Source organism: Haliotis rubra, unplaced genomic scaffold (genome assembly GCF_003918875.1).
Source record: "Haliotis rubra isolate DU_JTF1 unplaced genomic scaffold, ASM391887v1 Scf108, whole genome shotgun sequence".
Lineage (NCBI taxonomy): Eukaryota > Metazoa > Mollusca > Gastropoda > Lepetellida > Haliotidae > Haliotis > Haliotis rubra.
Genome location: NW_025764981.1, coordinates 1,721,816 through 1,738,792, shown reverse-complemented (window position 1 = coordinate 1,738,792; position 16,977 = coordinate 1,721,816). Strand labels below are relative to the sequence as shown.

The 16,977-nt window shown below is 38.8% G+C and overlaps 1 protein-coding gene across 1 annotated transcript; it reads right to left on the bottom strand.

The window, feature by feature from the left end:
• Positions 1-601: 601 nt before the first annotated feature.
• LOC124281279 (uracil-DNA glycosylase-like) lies at positions 602-12,890 on the bottom strand. The gene is made up of 5 exons (XM_046717315.1): positions 12,739-12,890; positions 9,633-9,856; positions 8,773-8,820; positions 8,200-8,372; positions 602-2,031 (listed from the first exon to the last, which is right to left on the bottom strand). Exons 1-5 carry the CDS (start codon positions 12,845-12,847, stop codon positions 1,749-1,751), a joined length of 837 nt encoding a protein of 278 aa, XP_046573271.1. The 5' UTR covers positions 12,848-12,890; the 3' UTR covers positions 602-1,748.
• Positions 12,891-16,977: the final 4,087 nt, after the last annotated feature.

The window sequence follows — 16,977 nt, the reverse complement described above, 5'->3', positions numbered from 1 at the left end:
CATCTCACTGGGGCTCCGTTTCAATACATCCCCATCTCACTGGGGCTCCGTTTCAATACATCCCCCATCTCACTGGGGCTCCGTTTCAATACATCCCCATCTCACTGGGGCTCCGTTTCAATACATCCCCATCTCACTGGGGCCCCGTTTCAATACATCCCCATCTCACTGGGGCCCCGCTTCAATTCAAATGGGATTATTTGTTACTATCAAAATATATATACTCATGGAAATGAGCACATTAAAGTACAGGTGTTCCTTTATTCTTTTCCAGGTTTCTTCACAAGGTATGTATTGCATTGTGAGTGAAATTCTGGGAATAAATAAAGGAACACTTGTACTTTCATGTGTTCCCTTATTTGTTTCCATGAGTATATATTCAATGACTAAGTGCAAGTGGAATGTCAACCAAGTCAGTCAATCTGACCAACGATCCCCTCCGTCGCTTCTCATAACAAGCATGGGTTGCTGATGAAGACCTATTCTAACGAAGATGTTCACTGGTATCCAGCTATTTCAACAGCTGATGGTCACCAATCTGGTCAAGCAGTAATGTGTAAGTGAGATACATGACCTAAAGTTTTGAAGAATGACACATACAAAACTGTCGCAAAGTGTTTTATTGAAAAATCGGTCACAAAACTGCTCATTAAAAACATGGGGGAAAATTACAAGAAGAAATATAGTCTCTACAAATATATATGGTTAATGTTACATCAAAACAACATGTGTAAAAATAAAAAATCAGTTTACAAGCAATAATAAAAACATATTATATTAACAAGATAGGTGTAAAAACAACAATTAGATTTAGAATATTGATAACAAATTGTTACATTTACAACATATGCGAAGAAATTGGTATATTTGTTTTAAAATGATGATGAAAAATATTGCATGCTAGTGCAAATCCCAAATTATTCTGGGATTCTAAGAACTATGACAAAATTGGTCTCTGTGCATGGAAAACTGTTTGAAAACTGTTGACCTCTGGATGAACAGTTTGATGTAGCAGCATTGGTTTAGAAGGGTACGGCACTGAGTGCATCCTCGGTAATACAGGGAATTATACCTCCACCCTATTAAGAGCCTCGACACATTCTCAACAATAGCTGGGATTCCCTATATCTGGTTAAAAGAGACACTGAACAATTCTCATTCACCCACACAAATGACAATGTTGTTTCATGATTGAAGCAAGCACTGCTATCAATGCTATTGGATATGTGCTGGTGTGCTCTCTTAAACCAACTGTTCATTGTATGAGTTTGTGTCACTCTAATGATGAGATGCTATAGCTGCCACAGCTCTGGTCCCTGTAATGACAAGATGCTACAGCTCTAGCCAATTTGGCAACCAGCTGCTACAGCTCTGGTCCCTGTAATGACAAGATGCTACAGCTCTAGCCAATTTGGCAACCAGCTGCTACAGCTCTTGTCACAGTAGGGACCAGCTGCTACAGCTCTAGCCAATTTGGCAACCAGCTGCTACAGCTCTTGTCACTGTAGGGGCCAGCTGCTGCAGCTCTTGCCACTGTAGGGGCCAGCTGCTACAGCTCTTGTCACTGTAGGGGCCAGCTGCTGCAGCTCTTGTCACTGTAGGGGCCAGCTGCTACAGCTCTTGTCACTGTAGGGGCCAGCTGCTACAGCTCTTGTCACTGTAGGGGGCCAGCTGCTACAGCTCTTGCCACTGTAGGGGCCAGCTGCTACAGCTCTCGTCACTGTAGGGACCAGCTGCTACAGCTCCTGTTACTCCAGAGACCAGTTTATTGTAGCGAACCCTTTTTTCTGCAGAGCATCATTAGTTTCAGAGAAACACTTACAGCCTGCGAACCTGGTATAACTTAGTGGGGAGGGGTGAGCATTCTTAATGATTTTGTGCTTCTTATCATCAATTAGTTTGCCCTTTTTCTGAGCAAAGTTTCCCCAGAGGATGAAAACGACAAATGGGCACTGATCACTGATGATCTTGATGACCTGGTCAGTCAGCTTCTGCCAGCCATAGTCTTTATGTGAGTTAGGGGTGTGTGCCCTGAAACAGAAGAGGTACCGGTAACCAACTGTAGGGATCAAAATAAGGAAATGAAACCTTCTGGCACCCAACGCAACATTAGGTAATAAGCTGACAAAAATAGGTTGCACCTGCAGCTCAATATATAGTGATTACAAAACTTGTGGGTGTTGAATATGGAAATTTGTCCAACTCAATATTCTTAAACGTTTTGATTTATTCACAAGCCAAATTTCCATATTCGACATCCACGAGTTTTGTGATCTATTTATTACACATAGGTTGGGAAAACAGTGTGATCCAGGATGAAATATCAAGAGGCCAGAGGTAAACAAAATGAAAGGGAGATAACTCTGTCATGACTATTTTAAAGGTAAAAATAAACAAAAATCTTCAGTTGACACTGTAAGAGACTGTAATTGAATTTTAATCATGTACAAACCTAATGTTTTGTTTGGTTGACATTTTTGGTAAAAAAATGCTTGAATGGAGTTTTAGTGTCAATTCAAAATATCAAGGTAGCAACAGAAATTTCTGCATTATGAATTCACCATTACTGAATGCACTCATTGGATAATTTACAACTGGTTACACAACACCGCATGTGTTTTGGGATGGTTAATATCCTGCTTTGGGAATAAACATTGTATTTAGGAAACCTTGGCAAGATAAACACATAGTTTTTATTTCCAATGCAGGATGCTGAGCACCACTGCTAGCTTCACATACAAAATGAGTAATGGCTGAAAAAATTCAAAAATAGATTTTTAATACGGCCACTACGGCCACCAATACGAAAATTCAGACTGAAACCAATTGAACATATATTCAGGTGTATTATATAAGGATCAGGACATGAAGATTAAGCTTCACGATTATTTGAGTGGTTTGAGAGGGTGTTTTTCACATTTTCAGTATGTTTACTGGTAGACACATTTGATTTTCCATCAAGCTGCTTTGTACGGAAGCGTAGTAGGGCCACGGTGAAAACTGTTTTGGTCTCATTATCTGCTACGTAGGACATAGTATCTCCTACATAGGTCATTGTATCTCCTACGTAGGACATAGTATCTCCTACATAGGTCATTGTATCTCCTACGTAGGACATAGTATCTCTTTCATAGGTCATTGTATCTCCTACGTAGGACATAGTATCTCTTACATAGGTCATTGTATCTCCTACGTAGGACTTATAGTATCTCTTTCATAGGTCATTGTATCTCCTACGTAGGACATAGTATCTCCTACATAGGTCATTGTATCTCCTACGTAGGACTTAGTATCTCCTACATAGGTCATTGTATCTCCTACGTAGGACATAGTATCTCCTATAGGTCATTGTATCTCCTACGTAGGACTTAGTATCTCCTACATAGGTCATTGTACCTCCTACGTAGGACTTAGTATCTCTTTCATAGGTCATTGTATCTCCCACGAGGGACTTAGTATCATCATTGTATCTCCTACGTAGGACTTAGTATCTCCTACATAGGTCATTGTACCTCCTACGTAGGACTTAGTATCTCTTTCATAGGTCATTGTATCTCCTACATAGGTCATTGTATCTCCTACGTAGGACTTAGTATCTCTTTCATAGGTCATTGTATCTCCTACGTAGGACATAGTATCTCCTACATAGGTCATTGTATCTCCTACGTAGGACATAGTATCTCCTACATAGGTCATTGTATCTCCTACGTAGGACATAGTATCTCCTACATAGGTCATTGTATCTCCTACGTAGGACTTAGTATCTCCTACATAGGTCATTGTATCTCCTACGTAGGACTTAGTATCTCCTACATAGGTCATTGTATCTCCTACGTAGGACTTAGTATCTCCTACATAGGTCATTGTATCTTCTATGTAGGACTTAGTATCTCCTTCATAGGTCATTGTATCTCCTACGTAGTAGTTATTATCTCCTACATAGGAGTTATTAAGTACTACGTAGGACATAGTATCTCCTATGTAATACTTAATATCTCTTACATAGGACTTAGTATCTGCTACTAAGGACTTACTGTCTCCTTTACGTAGGAGTTATTAAGTCCTATGTAGGACATACTATATCCTACGTAGTACTTAATATCTCCTACATAGGACTTGGTATCTCCTACGTAAGACTTACTATCACCTACGAAGTACTTAGTATCTCCTACGTAGGTCATTGTACCTCCTACGTACTTAGGACTCTTTCAGTCATTGTATCTCCTCTAGTATCATAGGTCATTGTATCTCCCACGAGGACATAGTATCTCCTACATAGGTCATTGTATCTCCCACGTAGGGTACTCTTTCAGTATCTCCTACGTAGGTCATTGTACCTCCTACGTAGGACTTAGTATCTCCTTACATAGGTCATTGTATCTCCTACGTAGGACATAGTATCTCCTACATAGGTCATTGTATCTCCTACGTAGGACTTAGTATCTCCTACATAGGTCATTGTATCTCCTACGTAGGACTTAGTATCTCCTACATAGGTCATTGTATCTCCTACGTAGGACTTAGTATCTCCATTGTATCTCTATGTAGGTCATTGTATCTCCTCATAGGTCATTGTCTCCCAGTAGTTATTATCTCCTACATAGGAGTTATTAAGTACTACGTAGGACATAGTATCTCCTATGTAATACTTAATATCTCTTACATAGGACTTAGTATCTGCTACTAAGGACTTACTGTCTCCTACGTAGGAGTTATTAAGTCCTATGTAGGACATACTATATCCTACGTAGTACTTAATATCTCCTACATAGGACTTGGTATCTCCTACGTAAGACTTACTATCACCTACGAAGTACTTAGTATCTCCTACGTAGGACTTAGTATCTCCTATGTAGGACATTGAAGGAGATTAGCGATATATATTAATATACATTAATTTGAAATGGTCGACTTAAATCCCCAGACACGCAAACAATCCCCTGTTTCAGTGTTTCAGTCAGTGTTGTATACAGTCATGTGTTTCATTCACTATTAGAGTCTACTATCCCGTGTTTCATTTCCTATTAGAGTCTGGGTGGTGGGGTAGCCTAGTGGTTAAAGTGTTCGCTCGTCACGCCAAAGACCCGTGTTCGATTCCCCACATGGATACAATGTGTGAAGCATATTTCTGGTGTCCCTCCGCAATGATGTTACTGGAATATAGTTAAAAGCGGCGTAAAACTGAACTCACTCACTCACTCACTATCTACTATCATTTGTTTCATTTACTATTAGAGTCTTGTGTTGAACTTATTGCTGCACATTACTGTCACGTGTTGGACCGACTGTTATACTTTACTGCCTTGCGCTCATTTTTCTCTACTATTACGCGTTGCAGTTAGTTCACTGTTATGTGTTGCACTTTCTGTTACACTTTACTATTATGCATTTGATATTTCAGAGGTCGTTGCACATGGGTCATAATCTGCGTGCACAGACCTGTGATAGACTATCGGTGGCAATCTATGCCTGGTTATTCCACGATTCAGAAGCCGGTCGAGTGTAGTAGCTAAGTCGACACAGAAATTGTTTGTCAACAATATTTTCCCTGACCTTCCTCCAAGATAAAAGACAACATGACCATCTTCTTGTGAATAGATATTACAGCTTGTCGAGTTTGTGGCATTTCACATCATGGGGATTCTGCATTAGAACTAGACCCCAGTAGCCTGTGCTTGTGGTCTGGTGGACTTCAAGTGGATCCGGTTGGTAGGCTATGCGACATTTTTAATGCAAGTGACATTGATCATTGGCCAATTTATGTCTTTTTGTGTTACAGCGGTTTACCAATAACAAGAATGACAATTCTTTGCCTTTTTGAATTTCGTATTGTTTTACGCCGCATTCAACACTTTTTCACCCAGTGAAGTCAAGTCAAGTCAACCTGTAAACAATTTGTGGAAGTTGAAACATTTTAAAATCGACCAAACTATCATGATGTTATTTTACAAAACCTTTATTCAAAGTGTCATAAACTTTAATTTCTTGAGTTGGTTCGGGAACCTGTCTGTTCAGAATAAAAACAAACTTTCAAAAACCGTAAACACTGCGTCTAAAATTATTGGATTTCCTATCGAAAGTATCGGCATTTCTTATGAGCAGCAAATTTCAAAAAGGCAAACAAAATTTTAAGTGATCCTACTCACATACTCTTTTCTGAATATTCATCATTACCTTCTGGACGCAGGCTGCATATGCCGACTTTTAGAACAAACAGGGTTCGCCACTCATTTGTTCCTGCTAGTATTAGATGCATTAACAACAAATTCTGTGAATGACTTGTCTTTTAATTGTCAAAATTCTATTCAATATCTATGTTTGTGTACTAAATTGATGTATTTATATCCTGATTATTTCATGATTACCAATTGCAATGTTAGGTATGGCTGCTTTATGAATGAAAAACTGGAGAACGTATGATGCAAAACAAATTTTCCTTGGGACAATAAAGAATTATCTTATCTTATCTTATCTTATCTTAATCATGAACAAAGTGCAAACAACGAGCTTTGTATCCGATCCAACCTAGCCCCATCTGAAGACAAGCAACAACTTGCGGAGGAGTTTCATATCATAACCTCATCCCTCCCCACCCACCCCCCTCTCTCTCTCCCTCTGTGTATGAATAGAAGCATGTATGATAGATCAAACATAACGATACCAAAATTGCTATAACTGCACTTATCAATAGAAGGTTCACGTCACCCTAACGTTATACACAACAACACTGTATAGCAACACTGCGTTAGTGTCATGAAAATTCACTGACTCACATTTCTACTATCTAACGTCCTGCATAAACAAACAAACTTTAAAGAGGGAACTTTTTCTGGAATTATTCAATTGCTACGATTGGCATACGCATGTAATAACAACATTAAGCGTCACTCAGTACCCGGTTTCGAATTGTAAATACTTTCTAGCCATTACTAGCCTCTAAGTAGACATAAAACGTAACATTAAAAAAATGGAAGAAATTATTATTAAGTCTGGATGTGGTTGCTCGACTTAATAATTACGTGTGACCCATCAACATAACTGCAGCATTCTTATCAATTTCCCTTTCACCTCACGGAACATTATTTGTGTATATACGCAAATATTAATATATATTTATCATCTCCTACGTAGGAGATATTAAGGAAATAGTATGTCCAACGTAAGAGATACTAAGTCCTATGTAGGAGATACTAAGTCCTACATAGGAGATACGAAGTCCTACGTAGGAGCTACGATGTCCTACGTAGGAGATACGATGTCCTACGTAGGAGATACTAAGTCCTACGTAGGAGATACTAAGTCTTACGTAGGAGATACTAAGTCCTACATGTAGGAGATACGAAGTCCTACGTAGGAGATACGATGTCCTACGTAGGAGATAAAGAGACCAAAAACATTTTCACTGTGGCCCTACTACACTTCCGTAGCTTTGAACTATATGGCCTTACTGAGGATCATCCTGTTGACCGCTTTTCACATCTAGGGCCCTTTGTTTTTTTCAGAATAAAAGATTCATCCTAGTGAAAATATTGATATTAAAATTGGATGCTTTGATGTGTTAGTTTATTTGTTTATTTGTTGTTTTAAACCCTGCACTCAGCTGTTTCCAGCCATAAGACATCTATCCCCTTAGTTGTGTCTGAATAAAAACATGAGTTGCTGAAGACCAAACCTAACCCTGGTATGGATGATTTGAAAAGCCATTAACACCCATACAGAAACTAGAGGTGTGACGATACAGAAATTTCACGAAACGTATCGCGATATCTTGGAACGATACGATTCGATATGATGCGTATCACGATATGCTATCTTTAGTTATTTTCTATAAAAAAGTGTATTTTGAAAACAAGTAACAGTGTAAATTTTGACATAACCGTCAATTTCTTGTGAAAATTCACAATGTTTAGGTCAACGATACATATCGCGATACGAAAAAAAGCATCGATATATTTATTGTCAGAAAAGGTATCACGATTATCGATACTACGAAATATCATCACAGCTCTAATAGAAACAAACATCCAAGCCATTATGAGAAGAGGACAAAAATATAGAATTATTACTTCATAATATTTTCGGACAATGCTGATAGCACACAAAACGACAAAAGCACACACCGTGACACAGGCCAGGTGAGCTAAAAAGCCCTCAGCAGTCACCTCTATATATCACACAAACGCTACGAGACAAACTTACTCCACAGTGAGCGTAGCATTGAGAAGGAACACTCCTTGTACAGCCCATTTCTCTAGACTTCCGCCAGCAGGCGTCTTGAACCCTGGGATGTCTGTTGTCAATTCCTTGTAGATGTTCTTTAGAGATGGAGGAACAGCCAGTCCATCTGGCACCGAGAACGCCAGCCCTTCCGCCTAAAACCAAAAACACTTGGTTTCAAATTATCCAAAACAGTTAGAACCAGATCCCCATATACTACACAGTTACCTCCCTTAGACCACTCGTAATGTCTCACTTAACAAATATTGAAAACAGGCATTGACACAATGTTGTTGGAAGTTTTCAACACTGTGATATTTTACGATCATATTCAGTAATAGCAAGACAAAGTTATATCAATCTTCAAAACGTGTACAAATAAAATAATTCAAACTCAATGGCTATGTCTCAAAAAGCCCAGGGCATTCCTTAAGAAATTCCTGGAATTTCCTGGAGAATGACCATGAAACTGACTGCAGAGGTTAAGGCTGTGAAAGAACAACCCAATTGAACAATAGCATGATGTCACTTGAGGTTTATAAGTGAGTTTCTCACCTGCCCGTCATCGTGGTATGGGTCTTGTCCAAGAATCACAACTCTCACCTGAAAAACAACACACATTGTCAACATGCCATAAAAAATGGTACCACTGTGTTGAAATCAATAAAGTTGCCCCTTCTCATATTTATTTCATAACACATCCACTGTTAAACCTTATAATACAATCATATCCCCATTGCCTAGAGCAATGCTTCTGATTTTAATCACTGGATTGTCTGGTTCAGACTTTTTTTTTTACAGCCACCACATAGTTTAATATTGCTGAGTACAGCGTTAAATAACAAATAAACAATCAGGAATTCAGAAATCTATCATATATATACACCCATGCATACATATACAGAATGGCCCGTGAAGATCCGGGTTAGAATGTGAATTTAGTAACCCATGCTTGTCGTAAGAGGCGACTAACGGGATCGGGTGGTCAGGCTCGCTGACTCGGTTGACATATGTCACCGGTTCCCAATTGCGCAGATCGATGCTCTGTTGATCACTGGATTGTCTGGTCCAGACTCGATTATTTACAGACCGCCGCCATATAGCTGGAATATTGCTAAGTGCTGCGTAAAACTAAACTCGCTCACTCACATATACAGAAAATCATAATATACTGTATATGCAGTAATAAGATTCCTGGTGTACAGAAAACATAACCGTAACAAATTATACCCTTTCAGAGAGATCAAGGGTAGGTTAAAATATCTCCTCAATATTGATGAAACAAAAGGACAATTTAACCACCCAATATTTCAAAATATTTTCAGATTATCAATTAAAGTTTTAGTTCAACAAATCTGACGCCTTTACAGATTCAGATCTGTGACCTAACTTCACACTTTCACAAAAATGTTTACCTTCTCAATTGGGGTCAGGTTAAAAGCATTAAAAATCTTTTCTTTTGGAGGAAAGATCTGCTTTGCTCCTGAATAATCTGGCTCCAGCTTTTTCTGGAGGTCTTCAAAATACTTCTCTTTGAACACTTCCTGTAAGGCTTTTGTCCAGCTGCTTTCCGTTAGAAGGGACTTCAGGTCAAATGATGATGACTTGCTTGCTTTCGCTTCTGCCACTTTTACAGGTGCTGAAGAATCATGAGGAAACAAGTATGGCAATTTAACACCTTTTACACATGTCTAACATCCTAAGAGAGACTTCAGTTTTTCAATATTTTCATGATATTACTAGGGTATAATTAAGAGGAAATCGGCTGTAAATCTTTAAATGATGCCCCATGGAAGGTATTGTGTGCAAGACAGAGTGGTCAAGGTCATATTACATTAACTAGGAACCTATATCGTCCAGAATTAATCAAGGACACTTTTAAAATACACACTATTTTTATCTTAAAATGTTAACCTTTTGCTCAAAGGTTGTTTGTTTGTTTGTTTGTTTAACACCACAGCCAACAATATTCTTGCTAAACATGTAAAGAATAATGTCTGGACTATACAATCCAGTGATTAACATCATGAGCATTCATTCATCAATGCTACCAGGGCATGCATCAACATGTTTAAGGAACAAAATAATTGTTGGTTTACTTTTATGCCCGTTCAACCTTTTCCAAGTATTTATGGGGGCGGTGGGGTAGCGGTTATCTCCCAATTGACAGACACCCATTTGACAGACACCCAATTGACAGACACTGAGCTAGAAGGTTAATTAGGGTAACACCTACGGGTATAATGGAACAGTCTACTGTCTAGTGAGTAGAGCAGGGTGAGCCTGAAACAGGTTTGTTACTGAGAAGTTTGATTGTGGGTAAGTAGAACTATGTTGTGATTAAATCATAAATGATTTCTCTTCTCAAAATTTATTTTACGATCAATTACTATCCATTATAAAAAACAGGTTTGTCACTGAGAGGTTTGATTGTGTTTATTGATAGAAAAGCCCCATCCCAATAATAGCATATGTACAACAGAAGTTAACTGTGAAAACGTGTTGTTGGAGAGATATAGATATGTACATATTTGAAAACATTCTGATTTGCAGTAAATGAGACACCTGCATTGCCATGTAAATAAATCGTAATTAAGTGCACTCGTCATATATCTTAATATTGTGTGCAAAACATATAACTTCTTTATTCCATATGAATAATATTAAGGTTCACATTTGTCTGTATTTGGTTTATATGATACAACAGTGTCGCAATTTCTAATAGCTAAGCTAATGTTTTCAATATAATGATGCCCACTCCAGTTAGACTAGAAGGTTAAACCGAACTGTTTATGAAAATTAACTGTTTTTATATTGCAGCAATGAAAATTCAAATTACTGTCTTTTCTTCCATCTTTCAAAATAAATCATATAGTTTCAATTCAGGTTGTTCCTGTGTTTTTTTGGCCTATTCCATTATAATGTGTAGGTAACAGGTAGTAGATAATCTGTTCACTGAACCGTAAATGTTGTTGTTTTAAGGTGTCTGCGAACTGGCTGTCTGCGTAATGGGAGGACAACGGGGTAGCCTTAAAGCATCCGCTCTTCCTGCCGAAGCTCCAGGTTCGATTCACCACATGGGGGGCGTGTACATGTGTGTGTGTGCAAAACATTAACTTCAATGTGGTCTTTAGTCATTTTCAAAGGGGAGGGTAGGAGAGAGGGCTTAAAAACAAACACCCATAAAAATCCTGACTCCACAACATTTATTTGAGGATCTACAGTACTGGTATTTACTGTTAAAACCTGGCTTCCTGAAAATGTTTATTTACAGACCGCTGCCATATAGCTGGAATATTGCTGAGTGCGGCATAAAACTATAAACTCACTCACTCACTCCTGAAAATGTACTGATTTAATTCACTAGTCATTTTATATGTATATAATTTATTAAAAACAAAAAAACCATGCTGCTACTTTATCACACCAGCCCCCTCCATCCATGCTGTTGATCACCGGATTGTCTGGTCGAGACTTGATTATTTACAGAATATTGCTGACTACAGAATACCTCATGCAATAAGTTGAACAGGATCAACTACATACAGTTTCGGTTTTGGGTTGCGGAATATATAGTTTCGTCCTCCTGTAGGGTACCATTACGTTTCTGTATAAATTTGACTTTGTTTAGGGTTCACGTCTGTATATAGAAACGTACCTGAGGTACATATATGTAAGTACCTGAGCTGACAACGACCCCTTCAGCATTACTGAGAGCCTATGAGATTCTCTAATCTTACACCTGGGTCATTTCCAAAGACAGGTGAGTAGGAAATTAAATGAAAAGAAAAAATAGCTTATTATGGGCAATACGGTAGTTCACTCTCGACCTATATGTCTCCTTGTGTCTACAGAGTATTAGTGTTGTGAATTGGTTGAAATCTCACAATTGATGATTGGTTCAATACCAACAACCAATCATCGAAAAAAATTGGTTCCCGTCATTTTTTAGATTTTCCTATTCAGGTTGTAGTTGCAGATAGGTATAAAGAAAAAACATTTGGTTCTCTGTTGTTGTTTTTTAAAACTGCACAAATTACATTTGCAAATTTCACATCCAGTGTAAAATGATTCAGTTCCAGTGTAACATAAACTTCCCAGATTCTTCAAGAAATATTCAGTCATGACTTTTCAGAAAGTGAAGTGAGTTTTCTTAGAAATAAACACTGACAACGTCCTAGATATGTTCCATCATCAAGTATTTCAAACTCTATTACAGCAGTTCCAAAATCGTTTGTGTTCGATTATGAGAAAAGGTGATCGATTGCTTGGTCGTTTGGCCACTGCGACCAATCTTCGATTATTTCAATTAATCGGACCATCACTACAGAGTATTATTCAGTGCAGTCACATTTTCATTACGAAACAAGCATACTTCAACAGTTGAAATCGATTTATGCGATGGTCATGCCACGACTTGTTCAAAGCAGTGTAGATCAACGAACGATGGATATTGCCGGTAAAACGCTTGTACTTGTAGTCAGTGATCAATGGCTGATCAATCGTGAGTTTCGACATTACCTTCTTTTTCTTCCGCACTTGGTTTGGCCTTATCATGTTTCCCTTTAGCCTGTTTCTTTGCCTTGGGTTGACCAGAAAGAGGAGCCAAGCTTTTGCGTTTGCGTGGCATCGTTAGATTGCCGTGTCAACTGGAATCAAGTTTCAAAACACAACTCGCGACCTAGATAGATTGCGGAAGTAACGAAGGCAGACGCTTTCGTTCAAGTTGGTAGAAGCGGGAGTAAAATCCTCGTTTACCTGGCCTTGCTAAATGTCACATTTATGTCCGCGTAATAAAAGCTGGCGCAATGGTAGACTAATGCTTAGTCTCTGAATATGCATTATTTCGATTGTAACAAATAAACACATTTAAATTGAAAAGGATCCCCAGTGAGTTGGGAGAATGAAGAAATCTAGACTTGCTTCTTTTAGAGCTTTAGCATTGCAGGAGGGCTAGGGCATTACCTAGGGAAATAATGTGGTTCAGGGACTGTGACACAGACTAAGCGCAGTGGCAGTGATCTTATTTAGCCTTGGAAATCATGTGATTAAACAAGCACCATACCTCAAAGCTTGTCACAATACAATATGTTTTTGTTTTAATGTTTTCACGATATAGCTGGTCCTAGAGAGCGTGAGCTAACAAGATATCCATACTGGCGGGTGTTCCATGTAGCCTGGCGCCCATGCATGTATAATAAATATTTCAAAGAAGCAAGTCTAGATAAGCGGACAGTCTGAGGACGCCACTCTGGTTTTTATAATTTGTATCGAAATTTTCGTTTAAACCAATAATAATTATCTTAAAAACTTGTGCAAGTTTAATGTCCATGCTGCTTTTAATTTTTATGGGTGTGATGATGATTCTTATGGAGAAGCATGTACAATGTGAATGACACCCCCTTCCCTAACTAAACTTTATGTACAAAGTCAGTGCCACCCCCAACCCCCACATTGCATGTCATGTATTTTTATGTACAAACTGCATGCTGCCACCCCGTACATGTGTACAAAATTCATTCATAACGACCCCCCACCTCCCCAGAACAACATGGGTGACCCCCTTAAAGTCAATCTCTCTTCCTTCAAACCCCATCCCCACCTCTCTCTCTCTCTCTCTCTCTCTCTCTCTCTCTCTCTCTCTCTCTCTCTCTCTCTCTCTCTCTCTCTCTCTCTCTCTCTCTCTCTCTCTCTCTCTCTCTCTCTCACACACACACACACACACACACCTCAATAATATCAATAATTTTTGTTAATGCACAATTGGTGACAGAATGCTTCGGACAAACGCAAACGAAATGATACTCATATTTGTCCATTTCTAACATTTAGCTATGTAGATAATTATTACAATTTCTTAATTCTCCTGGTGTGTTATTGTATGGTTCACTTTCAACATTTAATTTTTACATGCATATTCTATACATTTTAATTGCTTTAATCAAATGCTAGTAAGTCTACTTTCTGTGTATTATTCACAATACAACTGATTCATTACATGATCCATTGAGCGGTCATTAAGAACAGATAAAGGTGAATTATTTTTAAAATATAGATCTATAATGAATAATCCAATAGGATCCCATAATAATTCTACAGTTCTTCAAGCATGAGACTTGCTCGACCCTTTCTACATGTCATCAAGCATGAGACTTGCTCGACCCTTTCTACATGTCATCAAGCGTGAGACTTGCTCGACCCTTTCTACATGTCATCAAGCATGAGACTTGCCCGACCCTTTCTACATGTCATCAAGCATGAGACTTGCTCGACCCTTTCTACATGTCATCAAGCATGCGACTTGACCGACCCTTTCTACATGTCATCAAGCATGAGACTTGCCCGACCCTTTCTACATGTCATCAAGCATGAGACTTACTCGACCCTTTCTACATGTCATCAAGCATGAGACTTGCCCGACCGTTCTAGATTGGAGATGAGCTCCTTTCTTAATTTATTCTGTAGAGCATGTGAGACCGATTGACACGACATAAGCATAATGTTCAGTGATTAAATTTATATTTTTTTACCGCCGCATTCAAAATTTACTCAAATATTTAGTAGTACGTTGTTTTGTGTCTAAGCATAAATAGTTCTATTTATCATCCATGTGAAAATGTGAAAGCAGAATTGTGGGGATTTGGGTTTTTTTTAACGCCGCTCTCAGCAATTGTCTTGATTCTGTCTATAAATAATCGAGGCTGAACCAGATAATCCAGTGTTTGACATCGTGAGGATTGATCTCCGTAACTGGGATACGATGACATGTATCGAGTAAGTCATGTGCATCCTGTCGTAAGTCGCATGGGTTTCGTGAGACGCATTTTTCATTTACCTTGAACTTCATCTATACCACAATTCGTTCAACTCTCAGGACCAGCATTTGGGTTCTAAGGGAAATAATTGCTACCCCGTGGAAATCCATTCTAAACATTAAGCACTACTCAAAGGCAGTTTCCATCTTGATCATTTAAGCGCTGAATCCTCATGCATTTCCTTGTGATATACACAATCTTGAAGATCTATACAAAACAGAAAACGAAACTAAAACTGAAAAACTGACAGGTTTATAAAACATTCATTGAGGAAATCGGTATGTGGCGAATTAAAAGCTCACTTATGTGCACTCTTTCAGTGGTCGTCGATGTAGTGGTGGTGATGATTATGACAACGTCAGTTGATAATCGAGTCTTCGCCAGACAACCCAGAGATTGATATCATGAGCATCATATATAGTCAACTAAATCACATAGCCTGAACCAAGCGATCCATATAGTCGCCTCTTATCCCAAGCCTCTCGGTCATCACATGAGTGATAGTATCTCTCAAGTGGAAGTCTGTTAATGCCTATCTATTGCAAACGACGGACGCCGATAGTTTCAACAGATTTGCTTACAGATTAATATTCTGGGTACCAAATATCAGCCAAAGGGGTGCTGTGGTTGTTGTCGCCAGTCATTGGAGTCGATTATCAACATGCCAGGTGATGATGATGATGATGATGACGACGACAACGAAGATGACATGCGCCATGATGATGAAGAAGATGACGATGACATGCCCGATGATGATGATGATGACGACGACGACGATGACACCATGATGATGAAGATGACGATGACATGCGCGATGATGATGACGATGACGATGACATGCGCGATGATGATGATGATGATGACGACGACGACGATGACATGCGCCATGATGATGAAGATGACGATGACATGCGCCATGACGATGACGATGATGATTATGATGATGACGATGATGACGACGATGACATGCGCGTTGATGATGATGATGTAACTTTATCTTTACAAATACCAACATGAACGTTCAAAGTTATGTCTTTCCACAATAGTCGCCCCTTACAACACAAAGACATCTCAACAGATGTTGTTGTTGCATGCATGTACTCTTGAAAATTAAAGGACAAATTGATACTGTCGATGTGAGTGAAACAGTTCACAACAATTGCCCTCATTTGTTAACAAATATTAATCAATTGGGGCTGAATACAGAATTGCTAGCTGTTGATAACTCGATTACATACCACTATGCCATGAACAGATGCAACATGCATCTGTTGCTGAAGACCACGTGTACTGTGCATGATGGACAGAGTGAGTGAGTGGGTTTTAACGTTTTTAGCAATATTCCAGCAATATCACGACGGGGGACACCAGCAATGGGCTTCACACATTGAAACCATGTGGGGAATTGAACTCGAGTCTTCGGCGTGAAGAGCGAACGCTTTAACCACTGGGCTACCCATCACCACCATGATGGACAGAACAAGCACTATGTACATATGCACAGAAAACCCGGCCCGTGGATAAAGTAAACGGTTGCCTAGAACTGCGATGCGATATGTTTATGGCAGGCTCAAATAACCGATAATCGGGAATATCGTCGATGGGAAATACTATTAATGATTATCGATATCTAAATTGTGTTATCGATAATATCGTATATTAACTTTTGTGATAGAAAAACGGGTTTTTTTTATATTTTCTCACAATATTCAAATGTAGAACTTTATTCATGGTCTGCTTCTATAAATTATGTTCAGGATGCTGTTTTCTAATACGAGGGTCGGTCCAAAAGTAATCGGCCTCACTTACAAAATGATACACATACAGCTGATTTTATGTTTTATTTTTATTCATATTATCTGTCAGCCTCAAGCAAATTGGTTTTGCTATGTTCCAGCCTCACGATCCCAATTTTGTTTGACTCTTTTATCTTATATCTAACACC